We start from the raw sequence: 23360 nt of genomic DNA, 5'->3' as shown, positions 1-23360 counted from the left end.
GCTAAACCCATAGATGGGAAATTGGCACACAAGTATTGGCCACCTCTGACCTGCACCCATCAACCTCACAGGTTTTGCGGCTAACTCTCCCACTGTCCCATTAATGAACACCCTGCTTTTTCATCGAGCCAAATACAGCCAGGCCACCAATAGTGGCACACATGTATTCTAAAAGACCACTTACATTACTTAGATGGCCTTTGAATAGTCCAGTTGAAATACAACAAAGATGTTATTCTTGCTAGGATTTGATGGGGTTGCATCAAAAATAGGAACATTTTTGTATGTCTATTTTAGGAGAATTTGTGAATCATTGACGTAGCTGTAACCTAAAGCTGAGGAAGCTGGAGATATAGATGCCTTCTGCTGATTATCCGTTAACAAGGAGATGAGCCAATCCTGGGCAAATCCCTCAATGCCTACCTTCTTCAATCTCTGTATCAAGATAGGATGACTTGCAGTGTCAAATGCTGCTGGTAAAACCGGCCGCACTAAGACTCAAACTCCTCCATGGTCTCCGATTGTGGCAAGCTCATCCAATATGGAAGTCCTCGCAGATTTCTTGCTTTGACTTGATTGGAAATCTGTGTGTGCAGGCTACAGCTGGAGGTTTATCGTATATAAAAATGCCTACTACCCATTTAAGGTTTGACGAATGTTCTTATCAGTACTCAAGTTTTATTGGAACCTAACCTTCTAATAATGAGAAAGTAATTGGGTCCCTTATGATATGTAAGATTAATGGATCTTGTATTCAACCAATTGTTAAAATAAAGTGCATGTAAATGTGGTGAACCTGAGGTTTTACTTAAAATAATCAAACTTCTTTAGGTAATTAGATGAGGGGGGATTTACATGGCCTGTTCCTGCCAGTGTCTGTGGCTCTTTTATTTGGAGGTTTCCAGATGTTTCCTCCACCTGTCTGTGTATAGAGTGAGTCTTTTTTTTTGTGGTTTGCCATGTGGGTTCCCACCCCTTTTTTGCTCATGTCTGAGCCTTGTGCTTCAGGCTTTACAGGTGTTTCCTTTACATTTCTTTTCACAATGCCTCGGTTCCTTCCGGGTCTTGGGGTGTCCAGGGCATAGGACAAGCTGTATTGTCATCCGAGAAAGTCTTGGGAGAAGACCTGGGGTAGAGACCTGGGAAGGCCCTTGTACCCAAAGAAGGTCTTTCTCCAAGTGTACCCCTCTCTCTGTGAGGATCCTGATCTTGCCCTAGCTAATGACACCCCCCTTATCCCCCCCCGGTCTCTTTTTCACTCCTGTTAGGGATTGTTTCTTCAGCTCTCTAGTGAGGGATGTGATGCCATGGATTCTAAGTTAATTTTAATTGGTTATTTATCACACGCTTAATACCCAGAGGTTTCTAAGCGCGGACCCGGGGATCGAACCTGTGTTGCACTACGTCCTCTTGATTCCAAGGCGAGCGCATTGCCCCATAGCTATCATCCCGAGACAAAGGTGTCTAGTGTTCTGACCAATCTTTAAATTAGACATAGAGCTCAGTTTGTGTCGGGTGAATTTAAGAAGAATTATTTATTCCACGATGCTGTGAGCCATGCACTCCTGTACAGGAAAGACTTGAGCCCCTTCCCTCAGAATGCAATAAGCCTTAATACTGTTTGTGGTTCTATAGATTTCAATACACAGCAGTGGAATTTTGTGACCTCATGAAGTCAAAACTCATCAACTCAGTTAGTGCATTGTTTTCCCGTAATACCCAGATACCCAAATGTTGGATACCCAATTTGAGTATAGAGTAAACCTGTAGCTGAGCAATGCAAGTAAATCAATTTGCTTTGAAGCCTGTCCCTACAAGCTAGCAAAAGGGGAGGCCTTCATTAGTATGAGTCCTCCCTAGGTTCATGGCGTATAGCAGTCTACATTTCTGATTGTGAAAACATGCAGTCAATGCATTATTTTTTTCTTTTAACATACAAACAGTTAAAAATGGATTCCACCTTACTCGGGCCTTGTGCTTTTGCGAACTGCAGTGCTCTCACATTCTAATTCAATTTGTTTTCATCTCGCACATCCAAAAGAAAAGACCAAACTCTCCCTATTGCTACCTATTGCAAAGCACTCAGGCTTCACTCAAGGATGGTAGGAGGGGCTGGTGGATAGGTAAACTAATTTTGAAATGGGCACCACAAAAGAATACATTACACAGGCAATGAAAATATGTACACTCTATTTGCAATGATACAAATGGCAACCGACACCAACTAGCAGTTCAAATAGTACATTGGGTTGAAATGAACACACAGCAGAACACACTGTGTAAAAAAAAAAAAAAAAAAAAAAAAAAAAATAGTTAAGGGCCTAATGCAGCCCTTTCCCATTTCTAAGTTAAAGGTATGACCATTACTTAATGGTAATCCCAGTACCTAGAAGGTGAAAGTGTGTGTGGGGGGTGTGGGAGAGAACCCTATGCAAAACTAAAATGCATGGGACAGTCATAACTGCCAACACATGAAGTCCTTTAAATTCCCACATCCACTAGTACAATTAATGATACACATGTATACCATTTGTGTAATGCAGAATCTAGAGGGTGTAAAGGGAGCGGGGGTTAGCACATTTCCAACCATGCTGATGTAACACCAAGTCAGAGTTACACTCCCACTAGTATGCTTCCCCATGAACTCCATAGAAAAGGATTCATGTAAAGTAACCACAGTTGGAAACTGTAGCCTGATACGCTTTTATAGCATGGGTGCAGTGATTTAATCAATTATAGCCCTAGAAAATCAGATGTAATGGCTTGACTTCCAGTCTTTTACAGAAAAATCGAGGAACCCAATAGAGACCCACTAAAAAGGTCACTGGTTAGGTGAATAACTTATGAATTCGAGTCAGTAGAGTTTGAGTTGTAGAGAAGGTCCCCATTGGAAATAACAGTATAAAGCCCATTGGTAGAGCCGTGGATATAGGGAAAAGGCAAGTAAGCATCTGATCACCCCCACTGCTGTGGGCAAAGAAGCAACCAACACCCAGAGTACCCCGGAGCAGAAACCCCCTTGTATATATCCAGAGCCAGACTTGAGACCCAGCCAGCAAGAGAGAGGTGACCAAACAGGATTTGCACCAATAGAAGTCTGCGGGCAAATGGTTCCATAGCTGATGCAGAGAACCTGGCTCAGAAACATCGTAATAACACAGCAAGTTCACTGCTTCTTCCACAGGGCAAAATGCTGGGTCTGGCACCCATGACCTTGCACCCCAGATCAGCGATGATCCTTGAAACACCATTTGTTGTATAGGCGCTTGGAAATATCCAATAAATAAAGAACAAAAAGGTGCCTTCCCAGGAGGATAGCCACCCAGCCAGGAGCAGAAACAGTGACAATGGAGGCGTCTGAAAGATGGAAGAAACTGACCACATGGGTCTAGATTACCTGAGGTGCAAAATGTGTCATTATCTCATGACAGCGGCAAAATGGAGGTGAGCTAGGAAGGAGCAGAGTAGTGGCAACCCACCACTGATCTGGACAACAGAGCATCCCTACCTCAAAGTGTTAAGCCCCGAAAGGTAAGACAATGAGGCAACACTAGAACAGCCCAGCAGCGGTCCTAGCCAAGGACATCTAGGCCAGCTCTCAAGGGAGACCCCACAGGAAGGAGGAAGAACAGCCCAGGAAGGACGTTCAGCCAAAAGAAAGTATGTCGGTAATGGTCCAAGAAAACAAGCAGTCCATCTTTGTGGCAAGTCCTCCAGCAATTCAGTTAAGACTCAATTGATCTGAGGAATGCAGAGGATCTTCGCGAGATGTGCACATTCAATCATGGGCTGACCTAAGATAGCTCTCTGGCTTTCATTGTCTGACCGGTGTGTGACCAATCAAGCTGCCAAACTCTTAGATCCACCCACACTTTGTATTGGGACTGGCTGGATTGCGAAAATTGCCTACGCCAGTCCAAATCAATGGAGGTTTAGGCTTGCAGTGAGCCCATGTCTGCACAAGAGCCGTTCTGGGCATGCCCCATGATTTGCCCGAATAAAGCAATGGGCCAAAACAAAATGGCCGGGATTAAGACTTTGCTAACAACATTCGTGGCCTAATGGCTACCATGTTGGGCTACTAATGCTGGAAAACTGGCTGCACCCCTAGTAGAACAAATCACAGCTGTCAGTATCTGTTAATAACGTAAATGACCACGCTTCACGCTGATGCTTGTCTTTATAGAGAGGCTTTATTTCTTTAGTTCATCCAAGAGAAAGGCCCCCAGCTGTGGCTGTCGTCCTGCTCTCAATCCTCTCACTCTCTGCTGCTAGAATGTGGAACCTTTGCTTAATCATAACAACAAAGGTTCCTTGGTAACTAGGTTACATGGCAGCAGCTGAATTGATGTGATTGTAAACTCAATGAAGTAAATGTAACCACCTCCTAACACCTCCCTTCCTTTTACCAAAATATAAGTATTTGCCTAAACTAGATAATAGATTTCATTGAACCTAAGTAGTTCATTATTTACATAGTATCTGATACACCGCTATATGAAGAAATAATTAAATTGCTTTAAATACCTTGCAGTGCAGTTACAAGTTGTTGTTTACCTTTTTGCAAATTGCTATCCTCTCCTTGTTCCAGACCCCACCCCCTTTAACAAGCACCGAAGATCCCAAATCTTTAACAACTTGTTTGTGCTGTGAAAATATGGATGCACCTTTGCGCACCTTGGTGGGAAGTTTGATCTTGATCCAATCACCTTCCTCAAGACTGAATTCTCTACAAGCATTCTTCCTGTCATATTGCTCCTTGGATCTGACCCCAGATTCAAATATCTTCTCTCTCACTCCCTCCAGATCTATTCCTACGAATTCTGACCTTCCCATCCAGCCTGGACACATGTGTGAGTTAGGTTTCCTCCCTCTTAATAGTTCAAATGGGGATACACCCGTAACACTGTGTGGTGCTAGTCTATATTGGAATGTTCTCTCCATTATGGTCCTGACCCAGTCACCTCCTGTTGCTACCGCAATTCTAATTGCATCCATGAGAGTGCGGTTGAAGCGTTCTACACACCCATTGGTCTGGGGATGATATAATGAAGTGGTTACTTGTTCTATTCCATGGTTACTCAAGAACTCTCTAAATTCCTTGGAAACCAATTTGGTCCCCTTATCTGATAAACACTTTCTGGGGAATCCCTCTCTCCAAAATAATTGCTCCAAACATTTAATGATGCTACTGCTGGATATGTCTCTTAGTGTAAATATTTCGGGCCACTTGGATAATAAATCTATGACAACCAGTACGTAGGTGTCTCTCCCACCCTTGATATTGAAAGGCCCTAGTAAGTCTAAAGCAACCTCATCCCATGGAACTGTGGATGGCTTTCTAACAGTCATGGGTACTTTTTGAATCCTGAGACCCTTATTACCTTCAATGCAATCACAACAATTGTTGACCACTTCTTCAGTGTCTTTGTCAAGATTAGGCCACCAAAATTCTGCTCTAACCAAGCCTTTGGTTCTAGGCAGTCCCAAATGCCCAACATGAGCTAGCTCAATTATTAATTTTCTCATTTTAATAGGTACAACTATCTGATGTCCTCTATGTAAGTATCCTTTATCAATCCAGAGTTCTTCCTTAACTTTGGCAAACCCGCCTAAATCACCAATATAGTTTCTTATTCTGTTCTGCGTCACCAATGTTAAAACTCTCTGGTACAATTCATCCTCTGAACATGCATTGTCCCACTCCTCTTTCTTTACTGACTCATGAACCTGAAATATTTCAACACCTTTCTCACGAGTCAGAGGAGACTCCTCAGACACTGTTTCTCTCACTACTGATCTGGATAAGGCATCAGCAACTACGTTGGTTTCACCACTAATGTGAAGCATATCATATTGCAGGCCTTGTAGGGATGTCACCCACTTCATGATGCGTCTGGAGACTCCCTCCAGACCACCTTTGGTAAATATTCCTATTAGGGGTTTATGGTCTGTACATACTGTGAATTCTCTGCCCCACAAATATCCTTTGAACTTTTCCACTCCCCAGACACAAGCCAATGCTTCCTTTTCTACCACTGAATATCTGTTCTCAGGTCCTTTGAGAGATCTAGAGGCAAATGCTATGGTGTGTAAGCCCTCCTGATCTTCCTGCATTAGGACTGCCCCAATACCATAGTCACTTGCATCCACAAATAGTAATGAATGTCTACTTTCTTCAAACGTTTTCAAGATGGGTGCATTGACTATAGCATCTTTAATCTTACCAAACTCTTCCTCACAAGATTCATTCCACTTGAACGTAACACCTTTACGAGTCAACATCCTCATGTTCCTTGACAAATTTGCCAACCCTCTAACAAACTTGCCATAAAATTCAACCAGACCTAGAAAAGATAGTATATCTGCTTTGGATTTTGGTGCTTCCATCTTGCGAATAGCTTCTATGGCCTTTTCTTTGGGTTTGATCCCTTCACCTGTAATTTCATGACCTAGATATTCAACTTTGTCAGTTTTGAATATGCATTTCTCTAACGATACTGTAAGGCCAGCCTCTTTGAATATGTTCAACACTCTCTCTAACCTTTTATCATGTTCTGCTTCATTTTTCCCACATACTAGCACATCATCTTGGTAACACATGACACCTCTCTCTCCTCCCAGTAATCTGTACATGACGTTCTGAAATACACTAGCTGCTGAAATCAATCCAAATGGCATTCTTATACATCTGAAAAGGCCAATAGGGGTAATAAAAGCTGTGAGATCTCTCGAATCAGGGTGTAATTCTACTTGGTGATATGCAGATTTGAGGTCAATACGAGAAAATACTTTGGAATCAGAAACCCCTGCCAATAAATCATCTATTCTGGGTAAAGGAAATTTGTCAGCCACTACATTTTTATTCAGGTGTCGAAGGTCTATGCATATCCGCAGAGATCCACTGCTCTTTCTCACTATTACAATAGGACTAACCCACTCTGAGGAATCAATTCTCTCTATCACCCCTTCACTTTCCATTTTATTCAATTCACTCTCTACATCTTTTCTCAGGGCCAAGGGAATGGTCCGTAATTTGGCAACTTTGGGAATGGCATCCCTTTTCAAACGAATTTTGTGCACAAATCCCTTCAAGCACCCTAACTTAGTGCCACTCATATGCCCTCTGGCCCCTTCCATAACAATGCTCGAGACCGATTTTCCACCGGATTTTCCACCTTCAACAGTCAAAACCTGTTCTGGGTGGCTTGCTTCAAGTCTTATCTTGAGCTCTGCCTGATCGCTCCAGGACAACAGCTCTCCACCTCTGTTGGCTACATGGATAGTCCCTAACGCCTTCCTGTCTTTGAATTGGAGCTCAGCTTCAAAGCACCCTAAAATTTCTATGGGCACATCTCCATAAGCATTTGCTCTGACTACATTCTCCCACAATGTACAACATCCAAATTTCTCCTTCCACACTTGCACACTTATCAAAGTATAATCTGCTCCACTGTCCATGAGCATTGATACTGGCACCCCTCCAACTAACACAGTTGCATATGGTTTCTTTTTCTTGACCTTCCCATCAATGGCATTGACTGAAAATATAACTTCTCTACCAGCATCATCAATTGATATAAATTCTTGATCTGCATTGACTTCATGTATTTGACTTGGGGCGGTATAAAAATTCCTACAGCATCTAGCCATGTGTCCTCTGACCCCACATTCATTACATATAATGTTTGATGCATAACATTCTTTGTCAGATGCTTTGTGATATAGACTCCCACATCTGAAACACCTCCTAATTGATGCACCTCTAGGATAACCAGAGTCCCTGCCACCCCTGAATGTAACATTCTCACTGGGCGACCCTCTGGTAGATGATCCTTGTCCCCCTGCTCTGGTAAAGGGACCTTGGCGACCCTCAGGTCTCCTACCCATTTGCCAAGTGCGACGCGCAGTTGCCGCACCTCTCTGCATCACTCTCGAAACCTTATGTATGGCAGCTTCATTGTCATCAGTTTTGGGCTTATCTTGAGATGTATTATCCACTTGAAGCATTTGTATACATTTGTCTGTGTGTTCTATCATTTTCGCTATCTCAATTGCTCTATCAAGAGAAGGATTTCTTTCCTTCCATAACTCCTTCCTGATGTTATCATTAGAACACTTAATCATGAGTTGGTCCCTGACATGCTCATCTCGACAATGGTCAAATCTACATTTGATGGCTAAACCTCTAAGAGCGGTTACAAATTCCTCAATACTCTCTCCAGTTTTTTGAGTTCTCGTGGCAAATTTGTACCTTTCAAGAATTATATTTTCTTCAACACAGTAGTGTTTGTCTAATTTTGCTAATGTTTTCTCATATGGACCCCCATCAGGAATGTCTGGAGGTTCTGGTAGTTTTTTGACCACTTCCTGTCCTGCGGCACCTAAACAGTGAAATAGGAGCGCCTCTTTGCGCTCATTGGAGAAATTGGGTCCAAATGCTGCCAGTGCATATTTTTGAAAACCCTCTTTCCAGTCTATCCAACGCACTCTGGGCTCACCTGGTGTAGGCAGGAAGAAAATTGGGGCTGGGACGTTTGCCATGTTGTGAATTAATTAATGTCACCCCCAGGTAGGAAACCTTACACAGCCACACTGTCACTTACTTGTACTTAAATTTTATAAGGTGTGATTTCAGGTGGAACCTGTGCTGATATTGTCAGCGCTGTCTGTGGTAGTTGCAATTTGTGATCCACAGGTCAGCCTCCTCCGTAATCCACAGGTGATCCAATTTGTGATCCACAGGTCATCCAACCTCCTCAATATTCGTGCTCGGCTCCAGTATGCTTTTATGGTTCTCTCCACTGCCAAGCGCTGACTTCTTTCTTGGTGCTCCGCTCCAAAATGCGCTTTGCTGGTTTACTCCGCTCCAGGAGGATGGCCGTGTTTCTCGCCTGCTATTACACAACACATCTAGTGTAACACTCCGTCCATTTGCATTCAAACTGTAATCAATATTGCTGCAGTGTTGCTGCTGCTGGGGGCCTTTTCTCCTTGGCCGAATCCTCGTCGCCAATGTTATTAACGTAAATGACCACGCTTCACGCTGATGCTTGTCTTTATAGAGAGGCTTTATTTCTTTAGTTCATCCAAGAGAAAGGCCCCCAGCTGTGGCTGTCGTCCTGCTCTCAATCCTCTCACTCTCTGCTGCTAGAATGTGGAACCTTTGCTTAATCATAACAACAAAGGTTCCTTGGTAACTAGGTTACATGGCAGCAGCTGAATTGATGTGATTGTAAACTCAATGAAGTAAATGTAACCACCTCCTAACAGTATCCCACTCCACAACAACTGGAGGGTGATAAAATCACCGTAAGACCAAAATGAGGCTTTGAAAAGCATCCCTGCTCCTCGTTTCATATGGACAATAACAGAACAGTAAGGGGAAAAATTATTCTTTCAATGGAAGAGAAACTTAAGTACAAGTCCCTCTGACCACAAACATGAAGTCAACGATAATGAAAAGCCAACAGGAAAACAAAAAATGGTTAGGGGTCCCTTCAAATGGGACATCTGAACCCCCAAAAATGGACTCTGCCCTAACGGCTCTTTTGAGTCACCCATCCTTCCTCATTTCTTTTTCTGGCTCTGTACACTTTCACTGTCCCTCTGGAATCCTCCTGTCTTCACCTCCAAATTTCTCAACACCTTCACCCCTCTCTATGCCTTTTCTGCTCCTCTGAGCACCTCCCTCCTCTCTGCGATTCTGTCTTGCCACTTCCTCCTGACACGTCCCCCTCCTCCACCTTATCTTCTCATTGCACCTTTTCCTGATAATTCCCAACCTCCTCGTATCATTTCCTCTTCCTCAGTCTTTTAACCCACCTCTCCTCTTGACTCCTTCCCTTGTTCGCCATCCACTTACTCCCCAAGCTCCTTCTTTTCCAACGTCTTCCCTCTCTCTAAATGCCTTCTTTTGTTCAAATATTCTCCAAACTATTGCCAGTAGCTCCTTCTACACACTGGCACACAGACAGACTTTTGCTCTGGCCTTTTAGCCCTGTAGACCCTCCCATCACCAGGCTCCCTGTGAGGGCTTCTACCATCCTTGAATTCCCAAGTTATCCATGTGGATAGCTGTTAATCATCTGACCTTGCTATGGCTGGCCCCTCGAACAGACCTTTCTTTATGTGAAATGTTTGTATTGTGTGAGCAAGAGATGGGCAGTCTGGCACTTGTTATGGCCTGCTTGCAGCTGTCAGAGGAATGAAGCCTGCATTCTTTGCTCCTCCAGTCTTTGTGCTGGCTGTTGTCCTACTGCTTTGCATCTTGATTTAGACTTGGAGAGTGGTCCATCCCCCAAACTTGGTTTTGGTGGTTTGAGTGACAAGGGCTTTCTAAGTTGTCGCATAGAATTTCTCAGTTTGTGAATTTGTGGTGCACAAACTCTAGATCCTTCACTGGGAGGTCTACGAGTTTGTGTCATGTCTAGGTGGGTGGTTGGCTGTGACGGGCCAAGCAATTGCAGTGAGCTGTCCATGTACGTGGCGTTTACAGCGAACCAGTTTGGAGAGAATATGTGCAACCTGTGTGATAGACCTTTGTTGCCTTAAGGGAACCATACTGACAAATGTCTCCTAGATGGAATGAAATGTTATTTGTGTGTTCTGCAGGCAACAATGTATTTTCGCTGGTATATTCTTCCCCTGGAGCCCTGGGTTGTTCTTTAAAGGACTAGTATCCCCCTAGTCCATCGAGTTCATTCCTGTGCTTTTCTCCTGATTCATAGAGGGGGGCTGATTAGCGACCTGGGGATCCCCCATATACCTCCTGCGTGCCCATCATCCTCCCGCTAGGGGCAATACCAGACTCCTTTGGTCGGCCCGCTGCATGTCCCCATAGCAAAGCATGGGACTTAGTCACTGGACTATTTCCAATTCAGAGCTTATAAAAGGTCTTTAGGTAACATATTTAAATAGTCTGCAACTAATGATTTCGTTTGGTTGTCTTTTGCAATACATTTTAAATGGTCATAACATAATTTTGATGTGTGGGAGAATTCACGACAGTGCAATCCCACAAATAACCTTTCCCACATCTGATCCTCTACTGAAGTTCTTCTAAAACTGTGGTTGCAAGTACCAACTTGACCTACATTTCCTTACCTTTTCCCCAGCCCTTGCTCCCTGCGTATGTAGGCTGGGCAAGTGACAAAAGGAAAAACCAAGAACCAGACGCATCCTGCGATATCCTGACATGCCTGCCTTGCCATCAGCTAAGATTCCAATGAAACTACGTGATATGTCTGATCGATCTGGAAAATGTCACTATATCGCAACACAGTTCCAACAGAATGTACCCACCTCTTAATTCTCAATGTGTCCAATGTATTTGGCGCACTGTAGGTGATTTTATTTTGGTTGATGGAATACTGTTTCAGCTTGCAGGATCGTCTACATTTTCAACCCTGTTTACTACAACACACACATTGCCCAGTTTAGTTTGAAGCTGGATGTGTAAGGCGAGATCTGTAACGAAGACCCTTTTTGCAGGTCAGCACACGGAAAACAGCCGAGAATGAGTTAAGACCCTTGCACTGGGGTTCAAATTGTAGTCTGACAACAAAATGCCCATTGGACGGTGCACCCACCTAGTGGCCTACATTGGATTATCCATGGTGTTCAATGCGGCTGTGTGACAACGGTCTTTGTTTTTGTCACTGGAGTGAACTGGATGGACCCCAGACGGCCCATGAGACTGGGGGTCTCCAAACAGCCCTTTAAGATGAGTAGCAGAACCCTCAAAATAGATGGGGATGCAGATTCATACTCTTGCATCAAATAATAATGACAACTCAATAGTTTGGCAAAGGGAGTCAGTTTAATGACAAGTACTGAAAACGAGGAGTTCAATGAACATCGGCAACCGCTCGATCTTCCTTCTAGTTTAAACTCCAATTAATTTCAGAAAAACAACATTTATACCAAAAATTCATCGTCATTGACGTGTAATCTTAAAAACCTAACATGCAACTTGATTGGTTAGAAGAAGGTAACTTTAACATGGGTACCATATCTGTATATGGTAACGGGGAGAGGGGATTGGATAATATAAGGTGTGGAAAATAAGCCCTTCCTTCAAACTGGTCACTGTAAACGTCACAAAAAGTACGAAGTCCCATTGGCTCTACTCTCTATAGGACCCTAGATTACATGGTCCACTATGATTGGGTTGGCATTGAGCCAACACATGCTTTTCCACTTGCGCTTAGCAGCATGCCGAATAATTAGCCAGGTGCAGGTAGTAAGTCTGCACCCCGCTTCCCTCCAATTTATATTACAACCATTCATCACCTCAGTGGCCGTGTGTCAATTACTGCCTTGTAGTTTGGGCTTGTGTCTGCTTCCTGGTCTGAGAAAGTTAAGGAGTATGGGTACGACAAGGCTCCATGCGCAGGTGTGAAAGTCTCATGCCTTTCTGCCTGCCTTGCCACGTGACTAGGACACTGTGAAATAGGCCTCTTCATACAATTTCGTGTACTTGATTTACTTCTGCCCATCGTTTACCATCTGTGGCTTATCTCGACCTTGCTGAACAGGAGACTCTTGTTATTTTTCTCTTTAACTGTAGGCATTGCTAGCCTATTCCAGCCTGACACGACCTTGGCTTCTTTGCATGGTTACCTTCAGCAGGGTTTCTCTCCGTCTTCAATTCTCGATTTGTTTGCTGAGGTCCTCTCCTCTTGAGACCTTTAGTAACCTTGATTCGATTGTGCTCATGTGCGTAGTGGATTTTCACTCCTCTAAAGTGCTTTTGAGGTAGATATGTATAGTTGGCGCTTGCCGCAATCTGTTTTACTACTAAGCATAAGCAAGCTTCACGATTTCTTCGCTTCTTGCGATTTCCTGCGTTTAAACTGGCTTAATGTCTTCATCGTGCATATGGCATACATTTCTTCATCTTGAAATCACCTCTTTCACCTTAGGCCCAAGATGTCACATATCCATGGCATTTAGTCTCTTTATCAGCATTCTTGGGTTGTTATATACTCTGTGTGTGTCAGTCCGATCTCTCATGACGTCACCAGTCGTCTTTTAGTATCTTCCTGGCTTCTTTGGGTATTCCATTCTGACAAACGTCCTTTTGTCGTGTCTGTAGATATGGATTTCTCAGTGGGTACTTTGCTGTCCAGGTTTGCTTAGGTGTCCGTATTTAAACAGGTACTGTTATTCCGATAGGCACTGGGCAGAGCCCAACTGCGGCTCTCTGCTGGTTTATCCGTTCTTCATACGTCACATATTTTGGCGTGAAAGTTCCTGGCACTTCGAAGGGGGTGGCTGGAGTGCGGATGACGCCTGGCACTTCCTCTTCAGGAGCATACTGATGTTCAGTGTATATCAGTTTGGAACAGTCTGGAATGAGGCATGTTAGCATTTTATAAGGTGTAAAACCGAACCGTGTGTATTTCCTAGCTGTAGCCATGTTGGGCTTATGCACTCTTCTTATTTCCCTACCATGGAACATCTCATTCCTTGCATTGCACTCCACACCATACATTGCTGACTTAAGCCACTATGTATATGTAACCCTTCCTGCTCCCAATGAGGTTAATTTTTTGGTTGCAGTCAGGAAATGTGCAGTTCCCCAACTCCATTGTCTCAATGGCTCCCTTGGGTCATCTTCATGAATTTTTCCAGACCACCTGCATGTCCAGATTCCTGGCCTTTTTTTCCCTGTCTTTACTTTCAATTAATACCCCTCACCCCCTGTCCACAGCAATGTTCTTATAGGAGGGGACAGCCTCCTGAAACCTGCCACTTGCGGGATGAACATGGGAGGCTCATCCTCTCCACCCACCTTGTGCCTTTGCCCCTTCTGTTCTTTTCATTGTCTGCCCTGCAAACTCTGAACCTCTGCTCCACCCCTTGACAGGTTTCACCTCTCCTCCTATGTCGATCCTGCACATACTGTCCCACAGTGACGCTGCTCTGGTTGGAGAAACCCACTTTGGATTCCAACAACCTAGTTAACTATCGCCCCATCACCCATCTTACCTTCCTAGGTAAGATTGAGAAAGTGGTAGCCGCACAACTGCAGCAGCACTAGACACGAACAATCTCCTCCAAACCTACCAGTCAGGATTCCTACCCAGATGCAGCACAGAGACAGCAACCATACAGGTGGTCGTCGACACCCTCAACATCCTTGACGGCCACTCCCGTCTCCTAGTTCTACTCGACCTCGTGGCCACTTTCAACAAAGTAGACCACCAGGCACTTATGGACACCCTACATCAACGCATGGGGATCAGAAACCTTGTCCTGCACTGGCTCAAGTCCTACCTCGCCAAACACCAGCAGTTTGTTCATATGGACTGCTCTATATCGACAATACTACCAGTCACCTGTGGACTCCTGCAGGGTTCCATCCCCTCCCCAGTGATCTTCATTCTATACATTGAGCCACTGGGAGCCCTCCTAGCCACACCCAACATCCACATCGACCAATACCCTGACGACACACATACCTCGAGATCAGCTCCATCAAGGACATCCAAATGGCTCAAAACCTGCCTCTCACTGATCCAGTCTTGGATGTCCAGTGCATACTTGAAGCTCAACCCCTCCAAGAATGAATTCCTACTCCTCGCCAACAACACTGAACACCCAGACGTACAGACCTGGCGATCACCATGAACTCTGAGGGATTCACACCTGAGCTCACCTCCTGCGCTAAGTCCCTCTAGTTCCATATTGACAAAGACCTCTCCTTCAAGACACGCATAACTAAGAAAACTCAGACAGCTTGGTATTCCCTCTCCCTCCTGCGAAAAGTCGAGCCCTTCCTCTCCAGACAGCTTTATATACACCGTTCAAGCGCTGGTCCCATCTCACCTGGATGGGAGCAATGCACTACTCTAAGGCCTCCTGTCCTCCCATGTGCCCCTGAGAAGTGTCCTACATGCGGCTGCATGCCTCATCAAGGGTCTACGCTGATATGACCACATCATCCCTGCCCTCATCGACCTTCACTGGCTTCTACTGCACGCATGAATAAACTTCAAGTCTTGCTGCATCATCTATAAGGCAGTCTTCCTCAAGGCACCCGCTACCTTGCGGAGAAACTCTGCATCTCCGGTGGACAGCGCACCACAAGAAGCCAGGACATGTGTAGAGTTGAAATCTGCCACTGCGGAAAGGACCAGAAAACAAGCCTTCTGTACCAATGCCCCGAAACTATGGAACCTCATTCCAGTCTGCATCAGACTCTTCCCCAATGCTCCTACAATTCAGATAAAAACTCAAGACCCACCTCTTCAAGGAATCACTCTGCCTCCAGAAACATAGGCAATCACATCCACCCTCCTTACCACCTGACTCGCTAGACGCTGCCCCTTCCTCTCCTCGCTGCCGCCCGGTACAGCTGCACCCCTCCTATGTGCCCCTTTGCATCCCACCCGCGCTGTATATCTGTTCTGTTAACTCTGTAAAGCGCTCCGTTATGTATCTGTATTGTTTTACACCTCTATAAAGCGCTCTGTTGCTTCTTGAAGTCCGATCTGCGTTCAGCAAATACCATAATAACAATAAAGACTGAATATGAATTATTTGAATGATTTCTCATCACGCCTCTATACCTGGTCGTGATAAACTGCCTGCATCTCATCATCCCCTGTTGGGCCTGAAGTAGGAAGTTATCTCGCATTGATTGGCTAGTATGTATTGATACAGTTTGATGCTGCCTCTTATGTCGCTGCTCCTAAATTCCTCCCTTTCACTTTCCCTTCCGTTCTTTCGATATCTGTGTTGCAAGTCCGGTGCGAGCAACCGATTTAGACACGAGAATCCATCCCTCAAACAGGGGTGTAACTCAGATTTGGGGTTGTTTTACGGCTACTGAAAGGTTTGGGACGAAAATGACTGCATGCAAAATGTACGTAATACAAAATTGTTAGTAAATTTCCCATTCGGTCATCCAAGGTAAAACAACCCCAAATCTATAGAAACCCTAACCCCACCCCAAACCTCTCCCACCCTCACACCCCTACTTACCTTTCCTTCCGTCTCGCTGGTCCCTGCAACGCCAGTTCCCTTTCACTTCCGTGATCGGGAACCGGCCCCGCAGGGTCCTTTTTTTTCTCCAAAAATGTTTATTTTTTATTTGGTCGGGTCAGCTGCATGGAGAATTCCCCCCACCACCCCCACCGCAACCCCGCTCACTATACTATACTATACAGTATAAACTATATACAGTATAGTGAGCGGTGTGTTGCGGGGGACGCCCCTGCAGCCTTTTGTTTTTTTATTTTTGGTCAGAACAGCTGCAGGAGGTGTCCCCCGCAAACCCCGCTGACTAAACTATACTGTATAGTGAGCGGGGTGTTGCGGGGATACCCTGCAGCTGTTCCGACCAACAAAGAAACAATGCCCACCACCACCAAATAGATACTACAAAATGTCCTACGAACATTTAGCAGTATCTATTGTAGGTAATTTGGCGGTGTAGGTCATTTGGATTCGGACCGAATCTGAAACTCCTTGGCATATTTCTGCGCCAACTTTTTTCCAGAATCTTCTTTTAATACATGGATTTGATGGTACACTGGTATGCTTGTCAGGAATATAAACTGGGGCTTAGACAAGAGAAACCCTTACTGGGAACCCACCCAACCGTCCACCCCCTCCTCCACCCTCCCACCGCCTCCGAGGCTTAAATCAAGGAGATTTGCAGTGGCCTGGATTCCCCAAGAATGAGATTTTTTCGACCAGTGAGTGGACATTGTAGAGAAGGCATGTCTCCAGTCCAGGTAGTCTACCCCACTCCCTTTTTTATTTTGTTAAAAAAAAAGTTTAATCCACTAAATCCAATTAGACCTTAAACGTGACTTCTGAGGGGGACTGCATACTGCCAACTTGAAAGCTGGGTAAGGTTGCATTGGGGAATCTCCCTTGAGCATGGACTCTGTCCAGTTAATACTATTGTGGACCACATTTGCTGTCAAAGGGGTGATTGAGTGGACACTTGTCTCTTGCAGCTTGTGTTTTCAACATGCTCACAGAAAAATGGTAAACCTAAATGTAGCTGTATGCCTTTAATAGAATGCATCTGCCAGCACCCCTTCAAACCTAGGCTCTGGAGGAATCCTTCGCTGGATATTAACAATGCTTTGCAGGGTGTTTAAGGTTCAGTGAGAGGGGCTAGTACAGCAACATGAAGTTATCATCTTGGCTTGTTGGAAGAGTGCAATTAAATGGTGTCGAGAGAGTAATGTTCATTCTTGCCGTTAAAAAGGAAACGAAATCAAAACCTGCCCCTTTGCTAAACTTTTATGATAGGCTATCAAAATTGGGCCTACAGCATCACACAAATGATCCAATCATTCGTTAGTGTCCTGTAATTAGTGTGTTATTTAAGCTACCCCTTAATTAGTTATTGTCTTAAGTATGTTAAAGCCTGCCACAGTGCACCCGGTCAGCTTGGCTTCCACGGGCAGCTGTAGGTGGCACTCAAGCTTTGATGCCAGCGAGTTCCGACCGGTGCATGGCAGGGACTTGTGGAATCCTGCGAGCTGTCGGGCTGTCAGTAAATGCCCTGTGTTCCGGTGATCTCCACAGTAAACACACTGGGTTATAGATGGAGGAGGTGAGTGATTGATGTGGCCCCACTGCAGGACCGATCCGTACCTCTGCTTGCTCAATGGCCTCCTGGAACCTTCCTGCAGTTGTGAAATCCTGAAAAGCACACATTTACAGAGCAGCCCTCCGCCTCTGCTTTTTTCCAGTCCCTGAAATAGACGTCTGTTCAGTCTTTTTTACAGAGTGATATTCCAGTCGGAGTTGTCTTTAGCAGGCACCTGTTCTGGCCGGCCATGATCCATTGCTGGTCTATATTCTCGGTGCCAAATCCCTGCTGCTGTGCTCTTCTGCCACATTTCCCCTCCTTCAAAGAGCATGCCTGCCCTGATTTTTGGCTTTCACCACTTTAAATTTTCATATTATTTTGATGGCTTCCTGTTTATTATTTAGAGTCTGACCCCTTTGGACTTGGGGAGCGACTGGCTAGGGAGCAAGGTTGAGACACACCTCCAGTGTGGAAAGATGTGATCACGTGAATGGATGCTGTGCCTGCATTTGCGAGTGAAATATTCTGCCTTGGGATACTGGATGGTGGGAAACTTAACGAAGGCAGAATATTTCACTCACAAATGCACTGAAAGCTTTGTAAAACGTGTCCATATCACTTGAACAAGATAGGGATACCCCCCTTTGGGAGTAGGGAGGTGAGCCCACTACCCTTAAATACCACCTAGGGGACAGGGTAAGCAGGATCACCCTGGAGGGGACTCGGCCTTCGAGGATAGCGACTCAAACGTGGCTAGAAGTCTCCAACATCCCCCCACCCTACCCAGGCACTAACACCTTTGTAGAAAATATAGGTGTTGGATTATGCGATGACCATGTACACCGTTTACTGATGGCTCACTTGGCTTCTGGGCCTAGGCATGCCCAATATCCTGTAAAGACTAAGGAGAGAGACGAGTGAACCAGCCCACTGGAAGAGTGTCAGTGGAACAGCTAATCGGGAAGGAGAGTGAGCAGGCCCTGCTGAGGTCAACTGTGACAAAACGCCAAAGGAGGTGTGGACGTAGAGCGAAAGCGAGGGAAACCCCAGTGTTGACGGGTAGGACTGCGAAGTGCACCTGAAGGGTGTACTTTGACTGCCTGAGCAGCCCTGAGAGTGAAGATCGCTGGAAAGCCAATGCAGAGCCGAGCTGAAAAGGCGCATAAACGACTGCGGTGAGAGCCGACCAGCCTCGACTTCCCTCCCAAGGAGCACCGCTCGAGGCAGTCGGGTATGCGGTGGCTAAAACTGAAGAGGGAGATGAGCGAAGGAGAGATAGAGATTGAAAATAACACCCAGAGTTAAGAAAGCATACCCCAAAGGAGGGGAATGAGAAGGGGAAAAGCCTGAAGCACAGGGAGACCAAGAACGCCCCAGAGAGTAGGGAGTAAGAAGATCCCCAGAGCGGGAGGAAGAAAGACTGAAAGAATCCCAGAATGGGACTTGGCCGAGAGACCCAGGCTGGTACTCCTAGACGACCTTCCAGCACACAAACTGAACTATGAGCAAATGCCTTTACTTAAAGGGGACAGGGTTGGGGTGAGAAGCCCGCAGCTATCCCCTTTTCTTTGTTTTGTTTGTTTTGGAACATGGCGTGTGGGGGGAAGGGGTTAGGTTAGAGTAGGATTCGGAACAGAGGTATTTTAATACTTTTAAACATCGTGACGAGCACCCCTTTGACTAACTTTGGTTATAGAATAGGGCTTGTGCTTGAAGATTTAGGGAAAGATTTGGAGTTTGTCAATAAAACCATTGAAACAGTGAATGCTCGTCTGAGTCCCGACCTTCAGACCGTACATAACAGATTTATCAAATTTATAGCAACCACTGTACTAAACAAATGGGACCATTTAACACATTTCTCGGACCCATATCCGCCCCCCAAACCCTCAGAGCTTGATTGCTCCCATGCACAAAATGGTGTGAAATATTTAGGCCCCTCCACTGAAATATTTCACGTGCTGCCACTCATTAAGCACTAGTCTTTTAGATTTTGGATTTAATGACCACAGTATCAGGTCTGAGTGAGGACACTCTGCCACTGCTGGTTTGCAAGTGAACCAAGAATCATCTTCACAGGATTTAGCTGCATGCAGGACATTCACAGAAACATGCACATTCTGTAATGCACAAAAAGCTTGGAAACCGCCTTTTTGAAACGATCACTGATGGAGCATTCCCAATAAGAGTCAGAGGACCCAAGATTAAGATTTTCCAAAACCATCTTGAATGTTATCCTTAAACACCAAATTTGAACCAGTTCCCACTATGACACAATTGCATTTTTTACATTTTCTTTTGTATGACCCAAATTCATTGAATTCAGGATCACAAATATTTTGTCATTACTCCCAGCACTCAAGACACTGTCTGCCCTAGCCATTGGCCTACTGGAACATGGATTCATTTCTACATGTCTTTTCCTGATATCCAGAACTCACGATACCCCCACAAAGATTGCTCTGATTGCTGCCCTATAAAGTTTAGTTCCAGTGGGAAGACTTAAACCAGGATAGGGCAGTCTCACTAAGAGATGCTTATGAGGCATGTGCCGCTCAACCATCGCATCTGAGGGAAGGGCTTATCTGTTTTAGGTGAGAACTTTAGAAAATGTAGGGTGTTTATTTTACATTTTACCTGGCGATCTAGTGCTTGAAGGTAGAGCTGTGTTGTTTTCCATTCAGTTCATGTTGCTATCCAGAGGTGGAGGGGGCTAGACTGGGAGCGTGGTGTGCGGTTCATTAGAGGCGCGAATCTAAGATGAGACTTGACAGACACAGAGAGTCCTGAAACATTGATAAACTGCTGGCTGGGGATTTAATGCTATGTATGTGTATGTTTTGTGGCAGCTTACATTTGATGAACTGGTGTTAAAACGTCATATAAAGTAAAAGGTTCAATGCAGATTTTCATCTGTTATGGTACTGCCCTCTTTCTGAGTAGTGATGGGAGAGATGATTTTGCAGGAGTAGCAACAAATAAACAGTAAGGTTTAGAAGGGTGATTCATGTAGAACACAGCTGGGGCGCCTGTGCAGGTGTGGGGAAGCAGTCCCCCCATTTCCCACAGAGGATTGAGCAAAGACACACCATACCGAGACATCTGCCACCACCTCAGAATGCTGCATTAGCAACATGGGATCAACCCTGCAAAAAGACCATAGGCAAGTCAAGAATTGCCAGCTTGCATACACATCTTATCCTGCACCACATATGCACAGAGGAGTACTTCGACCTGGGGGTGGGGGTGGGGGAGGGATGGGCGGGATTGTGGAAGCTTGGAATGACAGTATGGTTGTTTAGTGCGAGGGATGACAATGAGATTATGGCATGGTTACCTCGTGGGAGATTGTGTGTTTCTACGGACTGGTGTGCTGTCATGATTAAAGGAAGTGGGTAATGAATGGTGCAGAGTGATCAGATTGGTAGACGGGCTTCTTGGCAGAGAAACTATGGTCCATATTGGCCAGTGGCAATCCTAAAATCAGTGGGATGAAGGTGTTATTTCATCTGAATGGTTACGTATGGTTATAGGCAGAGACATTGCTTGGGCTCTGTGATGTGAAGCGGGTATGTAGCCCTCCTCAAAGTGTGATATATTAAGGTTTTAAGGACGGCTTAGGGAATTGAAAGACCTCTAAAGCATGACTCAAGTGGGTTTATGTATGAAAGCCCTTGCTGCCCAAACCCCATTGGTCTCATTATCAGACATGCGTGCCGTTCCCCATCCATGGAGTCTGAAGGGCTGTCAGCAGTTAAGCAATTACTGAAAGGGAAATGACTGGAAGCAGATGTGTGCTGCTGACTTACGCTGTGTCCTTCGGTTTCTTCTTCAGGTGGTAAAGCCAGATGACCATGACGGAGCGGCTGCAGTGGCGTGCAACTCCAGCACCCCACTGGATTTGCCCGTCCAGGGCGAAGCGGACAGTCCAGATGTCATCATTGAGGCTCGGTTTGATGACAGTGGAACGGAGGATGGACGGGGGAACACATTGAACCCACTGGCTGAGAACATGGGGAAACTTTCCATTCGCGCCAGAGAGCTGGGTAAGTAGGCCAGTCGGCAATGTATACTTTGTGCCCGATAGCAACAGTACACCTTGTTTGGAGATGCTGCGCTCTAACGGATTTTACTGAGCCAAGCACAGTACTCCCCCAACCCCCCCGCCCTGTGGCAGCTAGGACTTCAGTAGGTGACTTGTGAATGAATGGCTTCTGTACTTCTGCACTTCATAAAAAGGGTGTAATTTACTCTACCAAATGGTGTTTGCTAGTTGTGTTCCATTTGTAGCTCGGCATTGTCAGTTGTAAAAAGTTCTCCATTTCCTGCTGCTCTGGAGATGGCAACTGAGGATTCTTGAATTTATTTGTGGAGGAAAGCGCTTTTACACCGCCTTGTACCAATCAAAAGTGAGTACAGCCTGAATGCCCAGAGTGTTGTGTGAAGAGTTAAATGTACCCAGTTTTGTGACCTAAAAAGGAGTACAACCCAGCAATAAAATTTTTGAAGGGGTCTTAAATGGGGGCCAGTCTAAGATCAGACCGATGTAGACTACACTTAAGCAAAGGACACTTTAAATGTAACCTGCTGTTTCTTGTTCTCTGAGAGAAAGTGGACGCTTGGATCTGGGTATTTTGTCCATTAAATGGCATCTTCTGTCTGGGAAGCCTTTCTCTTCTGTCTAACCAGCGTACATGTCCTCCAGAAAGTCTACAACTTGTGCTGAAGCCCTGTGCTTTGATTGAACTGCAAGTCACACGCTTTGGAACTTGTGGCTTGGATGGTCCAGTACAATATGACCCGTGGCAGGGAGGCAAAGGTATGAATGCCTGGCCTCTGGTTTCATTGCTTAGGCATATTTGTCCCATTCCCACACTGAAGGGACCGGTTTCTCACAGAGCATTCCAATTGATGTTAATAGTCACTCTGGCTGCTGCACCAGTAGAGGTCCATTATAGAAGGGCTTTAAAGTCTATACCTTGGCATCCACCTCAGCGGCATGCATGAAGGAAGTTTTCTTTTCCAAGGCGGAGCTAATGCAGTGCTGCTTAAATTACACAAATGCAGCTTTGTTGTAAGAGTCCATGGTGGTAGGGCTTAAGTGACATCAATCATAGCAGGCCAGAGGCTGCATTACATGTGCTCTTCTTCAAGAGTGTTCTGTTCAGTATTTTTTTCTAAAGCCTGTATGAAGCTTGCTGTACATAGGCTGTTAGGGGTGTATGCGTGTGCATACCATAAAAACAAGTCAGAAGACCAGTTCTGAATGCAAAACTGTTGGTCTGCCATGTTTTTGCCTCATCCGGCTCCCACTCAACTCAATTGGGGAAGCTTGGATTGGTGCTGCCCCTTCAGAGGAAGGTGTGACATGCACTGTCATGGGGGGCACTCCTAATCATCCTAGCTTTCTAGTCACTGCTGAGTGCTCCTGGAGTGGTTAGATAGATTAGTACTATACCTTGTTGCGGAGTAAGCGTGCATGCCTTCTCGCTGTACTTGCTGTACCTATTCCAGGTATGTGAGTGAAGCATGACATTCAGCAGCAGTGCAAGCATGTAAGGAACACCTGCAGTGCCTTTTTAATTAACTTGCCTGGGCCGTTTTCTTTTCTGAGATCACACCTATAATTGCGTGATTTTACGTAAAAGAAATCGGTGTATAATATGTGACCACACCCAGGGTGTATAGACTGTGACAGCAGTGGTTCTACTTGCTCACCGTGTACTGACCTTGCTCTGTTCCCACTGGTGCTTGCACTAGAAGCAACTTCAGAAAGACTGCCCACTTGACATGTACA

General features: G+C 45.2%; 1 protein-coding gene across 2 annotated transcripts in view; it reads left to right on the top strand.

Moving 5' to 3' along the window:
- DIS3L2 (DIS3 like 3'-5' exoribonuclease 2) overlaps positions 1-23360 on the top strand; it is a 2640663-nt gene that overhangs the window by 888172 nt on the left and 1729131 nt on the right. For both annotated transcript variants that reach the window (XM_069617547.1, XM_069617548.1), the window contains one exon: positions 21399-21609. In XM_069617547.1, the coding sequence (XP_069473648.1) occupies positions 21399-21609 (211 nt within the window). The remainder of the gene's footprint in view (positions 1-21398; positions 21610-23360) is intronic.

Source organism: Ambystoma mexicanum, chromosome 10 (assembly GCF_040938575.1).
Source record: "Ambystoma mexicanum isolate Mex_15411 chromosome 10, UKY_AmexF1_1, whole genome shotgun sequence".
Lineage (NCBI taxonomy): Eukaryota > Metazoa > Chordata > Amphibia > Caudata > Ambystomatidae > Ambystoma > Ambystoma mexicanum.
Note: the sequence above shows the minus strand (reverse complement) of the source record. Positions and strands in the feature narration are given on the sequence as shown.